Source organism: Pteropus medius, unplaced genomic scaffold (genome assembly GCF_902729225.1).
Source record: "Pteropus medius unplaced genomic scaffold, Ma_sr-lr_union100, whole genome shotgun sequence".
In the NCBI taxonomy this organism is placed as follows: domain Eukaryota; kingdom Metazoa; phylum Chordata; class Mammalia; order Chiroptera; family Pteropodidae; genus Pteropus; species Pteropus medius.
This window is the reverse complement of record NW_024355206.1, coordinates 4,655,937-4,677,918: the sequence shown is the minus strand read 5'-3', so window position 1 is coordinate 4,677,918 and position 21,982 is coordinate 4,655,937. Positions and strand designations below refer to the sequence as shown.

Sequence of the window (21,982 nt, the reverse complement as noted above, 5' to 3'; positions counted from 1 at the left end):
TTACCAGCGAGGTCGCCAGTGACTTCTCAAGCACTAGCTTCAGGGGACCCATTCCTTCCTTATCTTACCTGACCTTCCTGTGGCATGTATGTGGAAACATCCCTCCCTCTAGAAATTCTTTCCTCCTTTGATTCCTATAGCCCTACGGCCCTCTTCTTTTTCTGCCTGACCGTTAAATGTTGGTGTTACCTGGCTCCATCCTTTTCTCATTCTATACAGTCTCCTGGGAACCTCCCTCAGGGTTTCAGCCACTTGGATATTGATACCACTCAGACTCTACGTTCTGCCTTGACCACTTTGCCTAAACTGTTTATTGAGATGTCGATGGGGCACCCAGAGAGACATTTCCACTGAACATGTCTCTCTAGGTGCCCCATCGACATCTCAATACACAAAACCACTCACGACCTCATCACCAAGTTGCCCATTCTTTGTGGATTTCCTCACGTTGCTCAGTGTCAAAACTAATCATCCCGTTGCTTAAGCCAGAAACCAGGGAATGGTTTTTGACTCTTCCTTCTTCCTATCTGCCACCAGATGAATAAGCAAGCCCTGTCTCAGCCCTTGTCGTCTCTCCTGGTGAGAACCCCCAACCTGAACCTCTCACCCTCTCAAATCCATCTCCACACCGGCCACCAGAGCAATCTGTCTGAACCCAAGTCAAGATCATGTCCTTCCCCCGTTAAAGTCTTCCCATAGCTTCCAACTGATCTTTGCCCTACCATTTCTCTCCTGTCTCCTATTTCTACCCTATGTCCAGAGAGGCCAGACTATAGTGGGCAGCCAGGACTGTGGCAGTTAATGAGGGATTTGGGTTTGACATAAGAGAATACAGCAACCATACATAGGTTCAGAAGCAAGGCATGATTGCATGATGACGTGATGACAGGTACACATGGCAGGTTCTAGCAGTAGGAGACTCCTATAGACCGAATATTTGTGTCCTCCCAAAATTCATGTTAAATCCTAATACTCAATGTATTTGTAAGTGGGGCCTTTGGGAGGTGATTAGGTCATGAGTGGGATTAGTGCCCTTAAAGAGACCCTAGAGTTTCCTTCCCCTGCTCCCCTTCCCACCCCATGGGGGGAAAGACCGCTAAAAAGACTATTGTCTATGAACCCGGAAGCCAGCCCTCACCAGATGACAGAATTGCCCGTGTCTTGTTCTCGGATCTCCCAGCCTCCAGAAATGTGAGAAAAATTTCCATTGTTTATAAGTCACCCGGTCTGTGGTATTTCGTTATAGCAATCCAGAGGGACTGTGAAAGAGACAGCGGACCCAAATGTCAATTGTGCTAAGCCTATGTCACCAAACCGAGAATACCTAAGTTAATTACAATTTCAGCCTCTTCCAGGAATGAAATCTGGAATTACCTGGTCAGCACCAGCGAGGTAATCTATCTGACAGACCCCTGCACTTCCTCAAAACAACTGTGACCTTGCGGGAAACGATCTACTAGTAATTTCCTTGTCCCGCCCCCTTCCACCTGTAAGTCTTGCACTGTGTACAGCCCCTTGGAGCTCCTTTCCCATCTGCTAGATGGGATGCTGCGCGTGCACCAAGCATTGGAAAAAGCCAATAAGATCTTTAAAATGTACTCAGTTGAATTTTGTTTTCTAACAGGACTAAGCCATGGGCTATTGCACTGAGGCCAAAGGACCTAGACCAGTCTTTCGCAGTGAGAAAAGAAGAAAAGGTGAACCTGTTGGACTGATGAGGAAGGGTAAATATCTGCAGAGGAAGATCCCCAGATCAAATAGTAAGGAGGTGCATTAGTAGGTGACGTCAAGGACTGTTAACAAAACTAACAGTCCACAGGAAGTCAAGGGACTTTGAAGCCCCATTATTGGACGTCCAGCATCAAGGAACAAGAGCAGGGGCGCAAGCGTGGGCGGGCGCGCGTGCACACACGCACACACACAAACACACACTTCTACAAGACAAGTGAGGAAGGCAGATGTAGGAGAAACTGTGGCTTCTATAAAAGGGGGAGAGGGCAGGAAAACCTGCAAGAGGGGGCAGACAAAAAACGAGGAGCACTGTCCTTGTGACAAGATGAAGGCCACAGAGTCAGCTGACCTAAAGGCGCGCTTCGGGATGATGAAAGAGGCAGCATTCGTTCATTGGGCAGATTCAGAAACACCTTGTCCAAAGGGTTGCCAGGACTGGAAAAAAGTGACTTGCCAGAGTAAGTCCCTTTCCCCAAACTAGCGGCCTGTAAGACCCACGCGTGAAGACGCACGACCACGAATGCACTTTGCAGTCTCGCAGAGCCCCCTTCGCATGTCGACAGGGCCAGTAGGCAGACCCGGTGACCCTCGTTCAACAGCTTGCCCGGGGCGGGTCACACTGCATTGTCAAGGGCAGCCCCGGGGCGAGAACCCCACAAGGTCGCCGGCTCCAGAGCGGTGCCCTTCCCGCGGCCGGATGGTCCCCCGGGCCTGCAGCGCCCCCGTGCCCCTCGCCGGGGCGCCCCGCACAGGCGACCGGCGGCGGGCGCGGGGCCGGGGGCGCGGGCGGGAGAGCCCCGAAGTGGCGCGGCCGCGCGGGGAGGGGGCGGCCAGGTGGTGATTGGCTGGGCCGCGCGGGCAGCTCGGGGCCGAGAACAAAAGAGCGCGGCGGCGGGCGGCCCCCGGAGTAGGCGCTCCCGCCCGCCCGGCGCGGGCTCGGTGCTGGGGGAGGACGCGCCCACTGCCCGCCGCGCAGCCGGCCGGCGCGCTCCGTTTCTGGGCGAGAGCCGGCCGCGTCCCCAGGAGTCGAGCGGCCGGCGCGGCAGGGGCGGCGGGAGCGGGCGGGCGGGCGGGCGCCGAGCGCGCGAGAACAAGACTCAGATCGCGGCCGCGGCCCGAGGAGGGGCCCGGGCAGGCGCGAGGCCCGGCGCTCGCCGCGAGGGAGGCCGGCGGCGGCGGCGGCATGAGGCCGGCGGCGCGGCGCCTGTGAGCGCGCGGCGGGCCGAGCCGAGGCCGGGCCGTGATTCGCGGGCCCGCGGCGCCCCCCGCCCACCCCGCGCCCCAGCCGCCGCCTCGCCGCGGCCCCTCGTCGGAGCGCCCGCCCGAGGCCGCAGGGACGCGGCGCAGTCCGTCGGCCCGCGGGGGGGCGGCCTCCCGGCGTCTGCGCGGCGAGCGGGGACGACCGGGAACGGGAGCGGCCGGGATGGCGCGTCCGCGGCCCCGCGAGTACAAGGCGGGCGACCTGGTGTTCGCCAAGATGAAGGGCTACCCGCACTGGCCGGCCCGGGTGAGTACGCGGCGGCGCGCCCGCCCGCCCGCCCACCATTTTCCCTTCATGATGGCGCGCCCGCCCCCTCGCCATCGCCTCGGCGCGGCCCGCAGCCCGCCGCCCGCCGCCGCCGCCGCGCCGCCCGGGGGCCCGGGGTGGCGGGGCCCGCGCGGCGGCGGCGGCGGCGGGGTCGCGGGAGGCGCCGCGGGGCCCGGCGGACGTCGGGGCGCGCGCGGCAAATGGCCGTCCGCGAGGAGGCGGCGGCGGCGGCCGGGGCTGGCCAGGCCGCGGGGGCGGCCTCGGGGAGCCCCGCGGAGCCGCCTGGCGGCCGCTCGGCCTCTCCCGAGCATCCTCCGCCGCCCGGACTTGTTGAGTGTGCCCCGGGCGCGAAGCCGGGGGTCCCGCCCGCCCGGCATTGTCCTGGCCTGCGTGTCCCCACCCCCCACCCCGGGCCCATGGTTCCTCTCAACCGACGCCCAGGCGCCGCTGCCGCGGACCGGGAAGCCCCTCGCGCCTTCTCACCTCCATGTTTGCTTTAGGGGGACCCCAGACCTCCCCCTCGGCCTCCTCCAGCCCCCATGCCCCCCCACACCCCGCGTCCTGGGTAGCAGGGGCCCTCGCTGGGCCCTTGCTCTGGAAAGCATCTGCGGGTGACACAGAGCATGAACATCTTTTCGTAAGCCCTTTGAGTGAGCAAGAGCCACAGCGCTGCCATGTGTGCTTTGTGTCTTAAACTAAGTCGTCGCTCGAAATGTAACGAAGAGGAGGGTCAAGGCATCTGGGAGGCTGCATTGGTGTCCTTGAGGAATAGAATTAGACGTGGGAGATATTGCCATAAATATGAGCGGGAGCGCCAAAATGTTGTGTTGTCGTCAGGTGACGATAGCAAAACCAGAAAAGAAGAGAAAAGATACACCCGTTCACAGAAGGAAGTGACATCACGGGTGACCAGGCTGCAGTTTAGTGAAGTTGAAGGAATAGATGGACATAATCACGTTTTTCTGTGTGTGTGTGTGTTTAGTTTGCCATGACTAAAATGGCAAGAACATTGGGCCAGGGGTTGGGGGACCTGGGGTCTCATCTGGGCTTATCATTTTAACTGTCTGAATATCCATTTCTGCAGTTATAAAATTATCATCTCTAGGATTCTTTCCACCACTTACACAACCTCAGATTTCAGGTGGAAAAAAAACAGTCTTATTCAGGTTCCATTAGGCTCCGCAGATAACTTTCTCCACATCCAGACTGTAGGTTTTGTCCTTAGATAAGGCAAAGTTTTCATAGTAGACTAACCGATTATCTTTCGTGCTATAGTGCCATACAGCTTAAAGGGGTAAGATTTGTGACTTGAGCCCTTTAGGGAATCCCTGAATGTATTTGTTGAGTAGGAAATAAACAGCGATAGGACCATGTTTATACATGGTCAAAAGTGAATTAAAGGTTATCACCAGTTGGTCATTTCCTTGTAACACAATGGCTTTCTATAACCTTACCGTTGAAAACTATTCTCAGTCAAAAAGAAAGTATTCTTAAAATTTCATTAACAGATTGCTTGCATAGCTTGGTCACCTGTAGTAATTTCGAAACAAAAGTGCTGCAGAAGTGGTCCTAGTTGTATATCTAATTGTACATAAAATTCCTAGAAGTTATAATTTCAAACCAAGGCAAAATGGAAAATAAAATGAGAAAATCAGTTATGTTAGATAAGATACAGTAAATACAGGAAAGAAAAACCTATGTTCATATTTAACTTCCTTAAAGAAGATCTAAGTCTTTTTTTTTTTTTTAAGTGTATTATTTCATAGTCGGTGGCATGTTGGCAGTTTCCAAGGAAAGGGAAATGTTAGACAAAGAAGAAAAAGATATTCGAGTCCCTACTCTGGTACAGTGCTGTGTGCTTCACATGTATAGTCATTTTAATCCCAATTCTATGAGACATTTCCCCATTTTACGCCTAGCTATAGCTTTGTAGATGATGATGTTATAAAATACTAACTGGAAAAAAAAATCCCTACTCATTTAGATTTCAAATACTATCACTTGTTGTGAAGGCCATTCCCATGGGGATTCTGTATGACCCTCCAAGAATTCAACTTTAGGAGGAAAAATATGAGGGAGGCAGATTTCAGCTTTCTAAGAGTCAGAGCTGGAATGGAGAAGTGACTGCCCTGCTGTAGGGAAGACATCTGGTCCTCGCCACCCCTTGTGTGGAATGTGGGCCAAGAGGATTCACATGTCTTGTAAAGGGTCAGGTTGAAATCAGCTTTTAGCTGGGCTTCCTGTTCTGGGACCTCAGGCGTGGTCTGTAATCTAAGTTTCAGTTTACTAGTCTAAAATAGAGATAATTCTCACCAGACAGATTTAGTATATGTAAAAGCACCCAGCAGTGGTACTTGAATGTTTCTACCTTTTCCTTTTGAATTTCTAACTTTTCCTCTGTATCGTTACACATTTTTAAATTTTCAGCTCTTCAGTAGATTTTTTTCAACATATTACCATGTAAAATTTTAAATAGAAAAGTGAAAAGGATTGTACAGTGACCACCTGTATATCTACCACCTATATTCTATAATTAACATTTTACTTGCCCTGTCACATATTTATTCATATATCACTATATCTGTACAGCAGTCAATCTTATTTTAATGCATTCCTAAGTAAGTTGCAGACATCACTATAATTTACTCCTTGACACTTCAGCACGCATATCATTAACTAGAGGTCAATATTTTTTTCCTTTTGAGATAAGATTTACATAGACTGAAACACACCTCAAATGTACCATTCAGTGAGTTTGACAAATGTATGCACTGGTATAACAAACCCCTACCAAGATGTAGAACAGTACCAGTACCTGTGAAAGTCCAGTTATGTCTCTTCCTAGTTGATTTCTGTTCTGCTCTCTGTTCAGATGTGTTGTTTTAACATTAAATAGCAGCTAGGTGTTTCGAATGGAGTATGCTTTATTGTCTATGACTTTCAAAATTAGAAGTTCATTTATGCCTAAATATTAACTAGCTTAGTACTGAAAAAATATGCTGAAACAAGAGTCTCCGAACCCTTTTGATTGTGTAGCCTCTTGGTTAAAAAACTTTGAGACTGCATCCCAAATATGTGTAAATTTACTTTAAAATTACATATACTTGTACTTTGTACTAATATGCACATTATAAAAACAAAAACTAAAAGGAATGACATGGTATAAACAGTATTTTATGTTTTAAAATTCTTTTTGGCAAAATATTACTAAAATAATTTGTCTGTATTTTTCAAACTATTAATTTCTAGAATATTTTTTGCCTGCTTCTTGTGATAGCTGACTTAGGCGGTCACAGATTTTATCTTCTAAAGATAACTTTTATAATAGAACTGTCACCTCGGCCATTTCCTTGTTTGCTTCTACTTACATTATTAGAATTGTATTTGTAGGTTTCCTTTTAGCTACTTACTTATTTGGCAAGAGTTCAGTTAGAAGTAGATAGTCCATAATTCTCAGCCAGTCACAAACAAATGTCAGTAAATAACAGTACGCCCAAAGTGGATAAATACAATCATCCAAATAAGGACATTACTGTCGATTTATATATTAAATATTAGTAAAATTCACTTTTTAGGTAAAAATAAGAAACTGAGATGTGAACACTCTGCTTATGTTACCTTTGCTCTAAAAGATGGAAAAACAAGTCTCAAAATTCTTGAGTTTCAAATGAAGAGCTTTTTTAAATTTAAAAACTGTATATGAGAACTCTCAAATGATACAATCACTTTAGAAAACTGGCCTGATCTACTGTAGTTAAGCACACGCCTACCTTGTGACTAAGCAGTCTGTTCTAGACATATACCCATGAGAAATGAGTGTTTATGTCCACCCAAAGACTTGTGCAAGAGTCATTCTACATAGCAGCTTTATCCATAATAGAAGACTGAAAACAACCCAGATGTCCATCAGGAGGGGCATGGGTACACCAATTTGTAGTTTATCCATGCAGTGGAGTACTATTCAGTAATAAAAAAGGTCAAACTACTGATACCCACAAAAATATAGCTGAATCGCAAAAATACAAGATTGAATGAAGAAAGCCAGATACAGACAATACATTCTGTATGATTTCATGACATTCAAAAACAGGCAAAGCTGATTAATGGTGATCAGGTTGTGAGAGCTGGAGGTTGGAGAGGTGGTTACTAACGGGAAGGAGGCCCTAGAAATGTTTTGTATCTTGATGTAGAAAGTGGTTTACGTGGATGTGTACTTCAGTTTAATACTTCAGTTTAAAACACTATGTATGAGGTAGAGAAAGAAGAACCTAATACTCCGAGCTGCTTCAGATATTGAATTTCACCATTCTTAGCATTCGATGAGAATTTTTTTTCCTTAAGGCTTCAGTCCTGCCAAGTTGCTGCTCAGTATATTTTTGATCTAGTTTCAACCTCTCACTTGATAAAATAAGAATAAAGCCTTTAATTTACCATTCTGTGACAACTTAAAGAGCCGAACTCTTATTGAACTTGTATTGAGCACCTACTGTGTGTAAGTCACTGTGCTAGGTGTAGGTTTTCCTTTTTCTTTTAATAGGTTAAATTTCAGCAATTTTAAATAACAGCATGATTACAATTAAAGTGTTTTCACATCCTTTATTAATATAAATACTGGTTGAGAATCCTTAATTTATTTGAATTTTTTTTTTTTTGCCTTTGATAGTAAACTACTAGACTGTGAGACTTTATTTCTGGAGACCAGGTTACATACTTTCAGAGAATCACTTGAGACTTAAAGTCCTTTTAATCTTAAAGTAAGGTGTTTATAATCTTCATTACTTTGGCCCGAGTCCAAAGAAGTCCATCATTGATACATTTCTCAGGTAGAGTGACACAGGTTACCTCAGCCTTGTCCCCAGGGACTGTACTCACGTTGCCAAGGAACTGGTAAATTGTCTCATTTTCTTCTACTTAGTCCTGAGAGCAGATAGGCACTTAAACTCTCAGTACCAATATGTACATGTTCCAGTGCTCCCATTTCACCCATATGAATCTGTATTTCTGGCACATCCCCTTTGGAATGCCCTAATGACAACTGTTTCCCCATGATTTGGAAAATATTAATTCCCTGAAGTCAGGTTTCTGCTACATGAGATTGTGTTTAGTCTTTTGGAAAATGACTGAAGGTGTAAAATTATATATTACTGTCGAGATGTCTGTTAGCATTAGAAAAACATTATAAAGTAGTAAGGATAGTAAACATAACAGGGGAAGAACCCAAATATTACTGTTTGTTGGAGAAAGTTGTCTTCTGTTGTGGAAGAGACTCCAGATGTTAGATCAGAATCTAGTCCACAGCAAAAAGGCTTCCTAGGCATTTTGAGCAGCGCCATTGAAAGCATGGTCTGCAGACTGCTACCTGTCAGTGAGAAGCTAGGTACAGAAATTGAGAGTAAGAGTTGAGACATTTTTTAGCAATTTGATAGAGTAACTTTATGAATCTAATGATTTTTAAAATGATGTTTGTAATCTGTATTTTAATTTTATTTTTCTAATTCATCTTTAATATATTTTATAAAAATGTCAGTCTGCAACACATTAGAAATTTTTTTAAAAACTAGTTCTTAAAGCAGATAGCATAGAAGTGCTGACTGTAAAGACCCTTAAAGGTCAGTAGTGGTCTTTGCACCAAAAGTAGTTTGCTCATACTGTACACTGCTTAAACTATCCTTATTTAAAAGAGAGCCTGAGATGACCATGTTATAAAGACTGATTTCACCTATGTAAAGAATGTTGTAACATAAGTAATAATGTTCATTGTAGAAAGCTTAATATCCCTATACCTAGTTAGAAGCATCATGAATATGTATTTGCATATATGCAGGTACATAATTTTTGTAATATATACTGCTATGCATCCTTTTTTCCCCCAATTAAATACTATATCTTAGATTTTCGGTGGCAATGAATATATTTCTATAACATTATTTGTAGTAGTCATCTGGTAAGTTATGATATGGACCTATTTATTATGAATAATAACCACTTCCTATTATAGGACATTTAGGTTATTTCCAGGTTTTTTTTACTATAAAATAATACTCCGAAAAACATTTATTTTAGCTAAATCATTAACTTATTTCTTTGAGACAGGTATCTGGAAATTGTGCTTCTGAGTTGGGTGGGGAAACATGAGCACATTTTGAAGCTTTAGACTTATATTGTTATCATGCCCTCCCCAAAAGTTTTGACTCTCTTACCTATTAGAAGAATAAGGGGATATCTTTTCCCACATATTCATTAAAAATAGATGATTCCGATTTTTTAAAACCTTTGTCATTTTAATAAACATTTAATTGAATTAATTTGGTTACAAGTGAAGCTGAATATATATGTCATACCAACTTATCAAATCACATATATTGTATGTCTTGATTACAAGTTAGGATGACTGTATGTAATAACACTATGAGGTAGATATCCGCATAAGAGAACCAAGATTTAGCTTAAGAAATTCACCTGGGGTCACCTGCTTAATAAGTGCCTTAATCTCTGACCATTAAGAATGCCACAAGAAATAAGAAACGTGATACTGGATTAGGTGAAAGGGCTAAAGAAGCATTTGGCGGTATGTAAGAAGACTACAGATATAGATAATTCACAAGTTGTGAATCTAGCAATTGTAAGTCAACATTTATTGTAACACTTATTTCTCTAGTCTTTACATCTTTGAAAGCCATCTGACACAAGGCAGTAAGATAAAATAAATAAGACATTAGTTATGCATATAGAGAAAGCAGAGACCTGTTAAAATCCATTCTGAATGAATAGCATGGTGTTGATTTAGGTAAAGTGCTAAAACCTTTACCGTGAGAGAACACTGGTATTTGAATATCAAGTAGGTAATTCTGAGATTTACTGGTTCAGTAGAGCCTAGAGGCCAAATCATAAGAGCTGCTACTAGCCTGTGTTGCTTTTTGCCAGTTTACTGCATTCTCAATTCCCATAACAGCATTTTCCTGTGTTATTTCACTGCCATTCGTCATATGCATAATCTCTTCTCAGCTGATTAAAATAGAGGTAGTAATTGAATTTTTCTATTATACCTTATTCGTGCCTAGATAAGAATTTGCTGCTGTTAGTCAGGTAACTAACATCAATATGGTCACAGATAGCCACAGAGAAGTAAGAAGCGTGGAGTAATCTAGAAATTAGTGAACTCAGGCCTTCTGAGTGACATCCTCCAGGTTTCCTGCAGTGTCTGGAAAGACAGGTCCAGGAGTTAAAAGACAGGCACCTCATTCAGCCGCTGTCTTGGTTTGTTAGGTTTGAGCATTTTTTATTTACAACCTCTTTGTAAAACAGGGAGAATGATAATTCTTATTTTCTTGTCTTTTTTTTTCCTTAGAGATCAAATATTAAAATGTACATGAAAGAAGTGTTTGCTAAGTAAATACCTAATAATTACCTCGCAGGAACACTAGACTCGTTATAAAATGCTTAGAACCTAGTAAAGTCTCAGTAAATGCATTTGTGGTTTGGGTGGTATGGTATGTCTTTCATCAGCTTTATGATGGTGAGTTGGCTTTAGACTTACGGAGTTTTGGGGACTTCCCATTGTTATCCCTTGTTCAGATTCCTAAGTATGATGGGTCATTTCTAGAGATTCTGCATAGCTTCTGAGTTTGGGGGCAAACTGGACTGGACTGTGTTGCTCTACAGAAGGGTCTGTGGATAAACTGCTCTCCACTTGATCCCTGAGACTGAGTTCCGAGTGGTTTCTCTAAGTCTGATTATAAGAGACTCTTAGACTACCCAGATAAGGAGATACCCAGTCTCCAGCATGTGAGAGAATAAGCAGTAAACAAGGTTGCCTCCAGGGGACTGGAAAATTCTTGATAATATAGTAGTAACTTCTCAGCTTCTATTACAAAATATGTTTAAGATGAGAGTTGTTATAAGTGATAGGTTCAGTGGTGGTTAGCAAATACAAAAATGAGTTTCACAGAAGATTCAGAAATTTTTATGTAGGGAGGCTTTAGGTCTTTTCCTTTTTTTTTTTTGTCATTGAAGTAGAGCTTTTGTAGTAATTGGCATCTTTAATTTTGGAGGAAATGCATATTCAGAGGAATAGAGTTATAAATTCTCAGTTCATTCTTTTATACTTACCATATGTTGAATGCATTGAAAATTAGTTCCCTCTAGACCTCTGTGTGACTTTCTAAATGAGACCAACTATTTTCAAACAAGGCAGAACTGTTACTGTCTCCACTGGACTGCTCCATGAGGGTTAATAATTTTGAAAAAGTATTTAGATCTTGGAAATGAGTTGTTGTTACTGATGGATGCTAATACAGTCTAGTTCAGTGGCTTTCAGATTTTTTTGACTAACAACATTGAGAAATAAACATTAATGCCATATACACACACCAGATAAATCTTTTCACCAAATCATATATATGATGCATTCTGATACATTTATATTTCATTTTGTATAAAATCAGATTGCAACTCACAAAATCAGTTTCACTACCTGCAGTTTGAAAAGCACTGGTCTGGTCTATTAGGCCAAAGGGAAATTAACCTATGTGAGTTGGTCTGTTCACATAGAAGAGTAGTTGGATTTGGGGGATGAGTTAACAGTCCTGAGTTTTTTAATCTGCTATAGCCACAGTCTCTGTGAAGGTCATATGAATATAAAAAATGAAAGTTACATTATTTAACCATCCAAGCCATTATTTCTCTTGATCTCAAAAGGCTAAGTATACAGAGCAAATTTTGTACTCTCATCTTTAATCTTTGGACTGCAAATGTATCTATAACTTTCTTGAACCTAATTGTAGTTTTGCACACATACCTTCTTAAGCATGATAAGCTCCATACATTTGCTAACTATTGTACTGTTCGACTGTATTCTGTTCCCTGGCTGATGGTACTGAGGCTCTGGGATTTTCTTGGGTTTGTGAGACTGGACTGTGGAGGTATCAGGCTATGTGTGACTGAGGATGAGGAACTTTTAAGCCAGAAGACTTGCAGGTACCCTCTAAGGTGGATGTGAAGTCATGGGACTAACACATTTCTAATTGTTCTCTACTTCCTTTAAAATCGCTTTTTGTTCAAAAAGAGATTTTCTTGCCATTAGTAGATTCAGCAGTCTCGGTAGAGAAAACCTAGTGTTGATGATAGTAAGGCATATTTTAATTTCTGGAAAAGATACATTTCTGAAAAGTTACAGTAAGCACAGTTTTACATCTCACATATGGCTGATTGACTCACACAAGATAAGCACATTTCTATTATACTAAACGGAAATATCTGACGACAAAAGGGATAATATTAGATCAATCTCTGTGTCATGCCAGGTATTCAAGAACCCTGGCTGTTCTCCAGCTCAGCCTTCTGTTTCTGCTGCTGTTTACTGGCCCTGTCTTGTGTTATGCAGGGTGGCAGGGGAGGACAAAGCTTTTGATAGAGTTATGAAATATGATGGTGTCCATCGCTCATTTTTAATAAGCTTCCTGTTTGGGGCAAAGATTGATTTAACTGCAAGAGATCAGGGAAACAAGAACAGATGTGTCCCTTGTTTTTGTAGTGCCGTAAAAGCAGATTACAGGGGTAAAGCAGTTCGACAAGAATGGACAGTTGGAGAATTTGGTCAAGTGCAGAGGCGCTGACGGTAGGAAGAGCCCTCTGCCCCTAGAGGTGCTGCTCACTCACTGTCGTGAACCCTGAGTAGGCCTTAGCCTCGTTTTCTCTGGGCGTACCGCCCACCTCCTGGCTTTACTCCTTCCCATCCAGACCAGAAGCACTGGAGCTGCTCTCATTCCAGCTTCCTTTTCTCTTTTGTGCGTTCACCCGACAAACTCCTTCCTGGGGCTTCTGCGGCAGCAAATCATCTGCTGAGACCCCTGGACATACTCGCAGAGACGTGCAGACTTGGGGCAGCTCCGGGACTGATTTCATCGAGGTCCCGAACACCACTGCCGCTCAACAGGCCTTGGCCTGCCCTGGGTCAGTTCCCTGTCCCTCCTCCTCTGCCGTCGGTGGGTACCTTCACTGCTCTCCTCCTGCTCATCTTCCTTCCCGCATCTCCAGCAGATGGTTTGACCTTCATAGCTCACACGTTCACTTCCAGGATGCAGTGGAAGAGCAAGAGCTCGGTGGGCAGAGGGAGCCGCGTCTGCGTGGTCCCTGCGCCCCTGGTGCCGCCACCTAATCTCTTAGCCTTGAGGGACGCATCCGTAAAATGGAGACAGTAATGCCTTCTACTCAGGATCTTTTCAAGGATTGTGAACATAAAGAGCCTGAAGTATCACGGATAATCAAAAAATGTTCCCTTCTGGCCCCTTCACCTCTCCGCTGCCCTCCTTATTGGACCCCACTCTCCCTCCTTTCTCATTCAACATTCAGTAAATAGTTTTGCGTGTTTGCCCTGCCCTAGGTGCTCTCATCGATGCCAGGGGTAGAGAAGTGACCCAGAGGAGGCCTTTGTTCTCCTAGACTGTGGCAGCCTCTTCCCCTCTGTGGCTCTTCCTCCTCAAGCCAGAAATCGTGATCTGTCCCATCTCTCAGCCACTGCGTTCTGCTGTCCTTGGTAGCTGAGCTTTTTAAATTTAAGTGACCCTTCGGCCTCTTGCTCACCCCTCCTCCAGAGGTACCATGACCTGCCATCCAAAGAGCACATTTCAATCCTTATTTTGCCTCTGGAGTTTAATCCTCACTTTTACATTCTATATTTTTACATCTCCTGATACTTTTTACCATTTATTTAATAAATTTCAGAGCTTCATTGGTAATAAATGTTTATGACTTAAAACTTCAGAGTAGAGTGTACCTTTTGCCAAAGTATAGTGTTCTGCGTTGTACCATTTCATACTTTTTTCAGCTCATTAATTTATAGTACTTTTTCTGATATTACTTTGCTTTTATTTTTGTGTATATTTGGCTGATGTATCTTTATCCAGTCTTTTACTTATAACTGTTTCGTCCTTTTAAAGTGTCCGTTGTATAAAACAGTATATATGTAGCTTCATGTTGTTTTTTTGACCACCCCAGGAGATGTTCCCCTTTTCCCACATTTTGCTGACAGTTTTCAAGATTTTATCTAATTTTTTAGTTAGTAGAAATGCTTCCTGGTTTTAAACACGTTGTTGTGTGATCGTCTTAATTTCCGTCATTGAAACTTTTCTTTTGTTTATTTTCCAGTCATTTCCGTGTGAAGGTAGGGCTGTGAGAATCGGGCAGCACTAGTGTGTTCCACCGTCATAGTCACTCTAGGATTTTGGGAGTGTTACTCTGGATTTGTCTCAGACTTGATGGAGTTAGTATCGTGAAAATTAATGAAACATGACATTTCCTTTAGAGAGCTTGGGGTGGGTTCAGGAACAGAGGGGTAGGTGCATAGAGGGGAAGGGGAAAAGCGAGGTGTGTGTAGAACAGTCAGGTAGACTCAGTGAACGAGAAGTAACTAAAACTGACCAGCCCAGAAGGAACAGGAAAAAGAGAATAGATGGAGACATTGGCATTTCCTTACAAAAAGGCTGGGTTTCAGCCCCTTTTTGTTACAGCACATTGAAATCTAAGTTTAGAACTGCCCATTTACTGTCCTCTCGTTTGTGATAGGGCTGTGTAGTCTTACTCATTGGAGAGAGAAAACGCTGCATCCTGCGTGAACCTTCCTTTAGGTTCTGTGCTCTTGGTTCTTCCCTCCCCGCAGACAATTTTGAAGTCTTTAATGAAAAAGTTAAATGATAGTGCCTCCTGAGCTCCTGAGACGTAAGATTTAAGATGAATTCCAATGTTGTTTTTTGGGGGGAATGATGAGAAAACTAAAATGCATTAATCTTTTTGCCCAAGTGACTTGCTCACAGTTACAGAGCAAATTAGAAAGAGCTGCACTAAATTCCATTGCCCCTTTACTCACCTCCACGGGACGAGAGGGAGAAATGAAAGGGAGTACAGAATTCATACTAACCATTTTGACAACTAGACACCCTGATTTAATTTAGAAAATTTAAAGCTCGGGAAAGAAAAGAGTTTAAACCAGTCTTGGGGTGAGCTATTTATGTGCTCATTGTAAATTTCTCTCTTTTTAATTGTCAAACACACATAACATAAAATTTACCATCTTAATCATCTTTAAGTGATCGTTCCAGTAGTGTTTAGTACATTCACATAATTGTCCAGCCATCACTATCGTTCGTCTCCAGAACGTCTTCATCTTGTAAAACTGAGATTTTGTGCCCATTAAACACGATCTGCTTGTTCCATTCTACTCCCAGACACTGTCAGCCACCGTTCATTCTACTCTCTGTCTCTAAGAATTTGACTACTCTAGGTACCAAAGATAAATGGGATCACACAGTATATGTCTTTTTTTTGCGACTGGCTTATTTCACTTAGCAGAATATCCTCTAAAAAAGTTCATCCATGTTGTAGCATGTGTCAGGATTTCTTCCTTTTTAAGGCTGAATAATATTTCATTGCATATAAATAGACCACATTTTGTTTATTCATTCATCTGTTGGTGAAAACCTGGGTTGCCGTCACCCTTTTTTATTATGAATAATGCTGCTGTTAACATGAGGGTACAAATATCTTATCGAGACCCTGCCTTTAATTCTTTGGGTATAATAACCCCCCTTATCTGGGGGGACATATTTCAAGACCCTCAGGTGCCTGAAACTGTGGAAGGCACCGAAACCCTATATGTACAACATTGTTTCATATACATACATACTGATGATAAAGTTTCATTAACAAATTAGGCACAGTAAGAGATTAACAGTAATAACTAGTAATAAAATGGAACGATTTTGATAACATACTGTATAAAAGTTACGTGAATGTTGTCTCTCTCATAACCAGTCTGATAACTGAGATGGCTACTAAGTGACTAGCAGGCAGCATGGCGCAAGATTTCATCATGCTACCCAGACAGCTGGCAGTTTTAAACTTCTGAATTGCTTATTTCTGGGATTTTTCATTTACTATTTTCAGACTGAGGTTAACTGCAGGTAACAGCCCATAGAAAGCCAAACCGTGGGGAAGGGAGGAACTACTGTAAGTGCCTAGGAGTAGAATTGCTGGATCATATTATAATTCTATTTTTAATTTTTTGAGGAAATGACATACTATTTTTCATAATGGCTGTATCATTTTGCATTCCCACCAACAGCTCACAAGGGTTCCAACTTCTCTATATTACTCTGAACATTTATTATTTTCTCTTTTTTTATAATAGCCATCCTAATGGTTGTGAAATTATATCTCATGGTTTTTATTTGCATTTCTCTAATGATTAGTGATATTGGGCATCTTTTCATGTGCTTATTGGCCACTTGTTTACCTTCTTTGGAGAAGTATCTACTCAGGGTTTTTTTGCCCATTTCTTAATTGGGTTGTTTGGTTTTTGTTATTGAGTTGTAAGAGTTCTTTATATATTCTGGATATTAATTCATCAGATACATGATTTGCAAATATGGTCTGCCATTGTGTGGGTTGCCTTTTCACTCTGTTGAGTGTTGTGCTCATTGTAATTTATTTAGATAAGCAACAAATAGGACTGAAGAGGTATCTACAAGACAGTCAGGTTTTATGGAAGTCCGTGTGCGGTATATGCAGGGAAAGCCAAGAGCAGTATAGGTCCTGGGGTCATTGTGATGTTATCTAATAAAAGAGGGAGGCACTGAAAGGTGAAAAGGTAAGACTGAGGACAGACCTCACAAGGTTGCTCAGGCCTAGCCTTGTATGAGGCACCTGGGTAGAACCAAGAACAAGGAAAATAAGATAGTACTCAGAAACACGCCTGTGAGCGATCATTTAAATGATCAAATGAGTTTTTGCACAGATAAGGCAGTTAGGATGGTTTGGCTAAGCTACCAGCTTTTTTGTCAAAAACAGGCACAGTTAAGACAAAATGTGGTTTAATTTTGTTTTATGCCTAGAATTATTCAGATTTTCATGTGACGAATGTCATCCCTGAGACATAAACTGAAGGAAGCAATCTCTGAGAAAATTATCCAAAAATTATGTATTTTCTGGACTCTGTTGTGCCAGGAACCAAATGTTATCCTCTACTTGTGGAACTATTGCAACTAGCTTCATTGTGCCTTTTTTTTTTTTTTTAATTTATTGACAATTACATTGAAACATCGAAAGTTAGCATTAGTTCCCTAGTTGGAATAATTGCCATTATCTGTTCTTTTTAACTGTGGCACATAATGGTGTTTTCTTCTTAATGTCTACTTTCTATTATTAAATATTTGTTTAACAATCCTGTCAGAAACATATATTCATCAAAAGTTCTTTGTTGGTTTTGTTCTTTGCTTTGCTTTTTTTATTTTTTATTTTTAGATTGTTGCTTTTGGCAGAAAGACAAAATTATCTTCATGTCTTTATCTTTAAAAAGAGATAAAGTACAATAGGATGCATTTAGCAGATGGTTCTAAATCTTTAGAATGTTATTAATGCTGCTATGAATTAAACTTCTGAGGTATTTATTCGATGGATTATCATGCATGTACTTTGATTGAGCGATTTTTGCCTTTTGTCTGATGTCAGTAGTCCAGGGTTTAGGTCCCTCTTTTCAGAGGCGTTCAGGGTCATTGCTGCTATCCTAAATTTGAACGTACGCAAAGAATGTTTCCTCCCTCCCACCTTTCTGCTGTTTCTTTTCTCTCCCACAGGCTAATAAAAAACGAGCTAGGACTGGGGGAGGGGGTTAGGTGATGAGTTCAAGGAAGTGGACAAAATTTATATCATGTCGGGTCTTACAGTTGATTTTTTAAACTATGGAAAGTCATTGCAGAGTTTTAAACAAAATGACATGATCCGATTTGTGTTTAGGGTCTGAAGAATTGATTATTGAGGGCAGAGGTGGGAGGGCAGGAACGTGGATCCAAAGGGCCAAGTTAGCCTTTTATAGAAGTTGAGGCATGAAGTGATGATGGAGTAGACCACAGAGAACAGTGGACGGAGAAAGAAGTGGTTAGTTTGGTGATAGACTTTGGGGGTATAATTGAAAGGACTTAGTGATAGCCGACGTATGTCTGCATGGGAGAGAAACAAGAACTTCCAGGTTTCTGACAGAAGCAGCTGACTGGACAGTGATGCCGTTCACTCACATTGGGAGCACCGGAAGATAAATAGGTTGGGCCACAAGACTAACAATTTGGTTTTAGACCTTTTAAATGTGAAATGCCTGTGAGACACCCAAGTATGTGAGTGTGAAGCTCAGAAGGGAGGTCTGGAGTTTGGGATAGAAAGATGAGCCACGTAAATAGCGTTCGGAACCTTGGAATTGTATGAGGTCACCACAGTTGTAAGAGTAGGTGGCGATGAGGAGCCGTGAAAGGAGATTGCGGAGAAGTGGATGGTGAGGAAGGAAAAGCAAGCATCAGGAGAGTGTCCTGGACTCAAGAGAGAAACTTTCAATGGATATGTTATGTAATAGAGAAATAGATTCGCAATGGAAATTACAGATATCGGGTTAATATATTACAAATGAATAGTAAAAAGAACCCTGTAGAGAAATGCAAAAATGATATGAATAGGCAATTCACTGAAGGGCAAATCCTAACCGCCAATAAACCTATGAAAAGATGTTTAATCTCACCATTAATCAGGGAAATGCAAATCTAAAAGAGCAATAACACCTAATGCTGTCAAAGATTGGAAGGGGAGTCATTTTCATACGTTGGTGAAAATGTGAATTATTATAGCTTTTTTTGAAAGCAGCCTGGCAATATCTATTAAAATGAAAAATACCTCTAATGTATGATTCAACAGTCTCACTCCTAGAAATCTATCTTAATGGAATTAGAAGCACCAGTACATAAAAATCTTAAGTACGTTTCCTGTAGCTTTTTTGGAGGGCAAAAACACTAAAAATAAGGTAAATACCAATCCCTCGGGGAACATTATTATAGGTTAATAAATAATTGAATTATACGTTATCCAATCACTGGATTACGCATCCATTAAAAATAAATGAGATCTATGCCACTTGACTTTAAGAAGAATTTGAAAAAATATGATTCATTTTGTGTGCGTGTGTATTTCTGAGACACAGTAGTCCCCCTCCCTCCAAAGAAACCTCTGCCTGTGTATAAAACCTTTGTATGTATGTGATTGTGTATATGGACATGGAAAAACTTACTTTGTTATCAATAATAATTACCTGGGGATAGGTAAGTCTGAGGAAGGTTGTGGAGGTAAGCCTCCATTCACCTAGTTCCTAAACACACACACACACCCCTCTATTTAGAAGAAAAAGGACCTCCATGATAAAACTGTCTGTGACATATCCTATGCATGTAAAACAAATGCGAATGTATATATAACACATGAAAAAGCAGTCACCAAAATGATAATCCAAAGTATAATTAATTTTTTCTAAATAACATGCTGAATTGGGATATGCATGTCACACCTTTATTATCTCAGGCATGGCTTACCTGGAACCTCTGCCTCTGTGGCTCTCACAAGATCATACTCATTTAACACTTGACCAGGGGATGGATCTGCTTCCATGCTCACTGCAGTAGTTGTTGGCAGGATTCGGTTCCTCGTGGGTAATTGACCTAAAGGCCTCATTTGTTCACAAACTGTTGGCCAGGGCCCTTCCCGGGTTTCTTGTGACATGGGCTTCTCCATAGAGCAGCTCATAATATGGCAGCTGGCTTCCTCAGAGCAAACAAGCAAAGGGGCAAGAGTCAGCAAGATGGAAGTGACATCTCGTCACTTTTGCCTATTGCATTTGTTAGAAGTAACTAGATCAAGCCCACACTCAAGAAGAGAGGATTACATAAGACCATGAATACCAGGAAATGAGGAATATTGGACATCATTTTAGAACCAGCCTACCACCAACCACCAGTAGTATTCTTGGTTTTGTCTCATTTTCACTTGTCTTGAAACAATCTAATGAATCTGTCTTCTGAATAGTTACTTAAAACTCCCTCATTCTTGGACAGCACATGGTACATGTCCCCTTCTTTCTGCTTTGGTCCTCTTTCCTCCAGGCTGCCCTCTTGGACAGGTTTGAAAACAACCCCCATACTACCTCTAGCTAATGGTCCATGAAGATTTGTATCTTTCCCACAAGAAACTCGGAGTGTAAGCCAATCCCAGTGCAGTCCCCACCATTTCATGGTACCATCAGACTAACTAACCAGAAAGTCCTGTACTCTTTCTCAAGATTGCTCAGTGTTCTGTGACTCCCAGGCTCTCGAAGACATATCTTAAGCTCTCCAGGTGGTCTTAGAGAAAGGGAGCTTTTCCCAAAACTCCTTACCTCATCTTCAGCTCTAATTTTTCTTAGCCAACTCTTTTTTTTGTTGTTGGGGAAGAACTTTACAAGGGTTTGGACTGCATTATTTGCAAGTCTGAAAGAGTAACCTCATTTTGGAATGTATTTTCCTTTGTCTTGGACCTTCAGCTGAAACTGACACTCAGGTAGTTCCATAATGACATCCTCTTTCATCTTTGCCTGCTTGCTACACCTTTGAAGGCATCTGCTCTGGATAGTTGCCTACAGTCACTGTAACAAGAAAAGTGATTACTAATTTATTAAACCAAACAGTAAAACATAATAGAGAAAAGATGGGGAAAGCACTAAATACCTTTTATTTCAGACCAGAATAAATATTGTCTTAATATTATTATGTAAATACTATTTTAATAGTGTTCGTGTAATATTTGAAGTTCTTATAGAATTAAAAATGAGATATATGAGTTATAATTCATAGAATAAAGGTAAACATGAAGAGAAAAAGGCTCAAAAAGCCAGACATGATATTACCAGCATAAATGGTCTCCATTTGAATCAATAAATAAAATCCAACAATGTAATGTTTGTAAGAGACCATCCTAACAAAATAGTAGAAGGCAAAAGTTACCCACAAACCGCAAATGTGTTTATCGCACCTGAGTTTTTACTCAGAGTTGGTAGCATTTTATATCAGGCAAAATAGAATTTAAGGGGGGGAAAAAGCAGATATTGCATATCATTTTATGTCGACAACATAAGACCCAGTGAAATTGACACCAAAAACGACGTGCGCAAATTGGCACAGGTCTTGTGAATTGGTTTCACAGGTATCTGAATTTAGTTTTATGTAATTATCTTTCTTTAAATTTTGTTTGGTGGGGGAGTTAAGGTTAGGAAGATCTGAGTAAAGCAGTAAAATCTTTCCGCATTAAAACATACTGTATAAAATTTTGCATGTAATTAAGGAAATTTCACTGAAGAAACTAAGAATTTCTGCTGGGGAAATGGGAAAAGGAAGGCTAAAGTTCTACAGATATAGTTTCCTTAGAAATTCAAACCAGGCTTAGAACTGGAGACGTGTTCCCAAGCCACGGTGTGGGAGAGGGTGCTCTTCCCGTCTGAGCAGGTAAGGGTCTCATTGATTCAGTCGTTAGAGGGGCCGACTGCTTAGAGGAAGCGTTATCCTCAGCAGAGGCAGACAGCAGGGTCTGCTAAGTTTAATTGACCACTTGTTCTCTGCCTAATGGAAATTCCATCCTGCAGTTATTTTTTTGAATCAGACTTTCTGGGGTAAGCCCTGAGCATCTGCATATTTATTGGTTCACTTACAAAGATAATATTTTTATTTTAAATTTCAGTTTCAGAGCAGATATAGTTTTGTAACACTACCGTTCCTGCTCCACTGAGCCAACTAGCATTGATTGTCTGGAGTGTGCCCTCCTAATGTTTTCCTGGGAGGCCTTGGCAGCTCACACCCACACACACCCACACCCACACACACATACACACAC

At 42.0% G+C, this 21,982-nt stretch overlaps 1 protein-coding gene across 4 annotated transcripts in view; it reads left to right on the top strand.

Annotated features, from left to right (window-relative positions):
• Positions 1–2,968: 2,968 nt before the first annotated feature.
• The window catches only part of HDGFL3 (HDGF like 3), a 41,668-nt gene continuing 22,654 nt past the window's right edge, over positions 2,969–21,982 (top strand). For 2 of the 4 annotated variants that reach the window (XR_005651892.1, XR_005651891.1), the window contains exon 1: positions 3,035–3,238. Coding sequence is in view for 2 of the 4 variants with exons in the window: in XM_039858454.1 (XP_039714388.1) it covers positions 3,155–3,238 (84 nt within the window). In the remaining 2 variants the exon portion in view is untranslated. Of the gene's footprint in view, positions 3,239–21,982 lie in introns of all 4 variants that reach the window. The other 2 variants (XM_039858454.1, XM_039858455.1) reach the window with 2 other exon arrangements.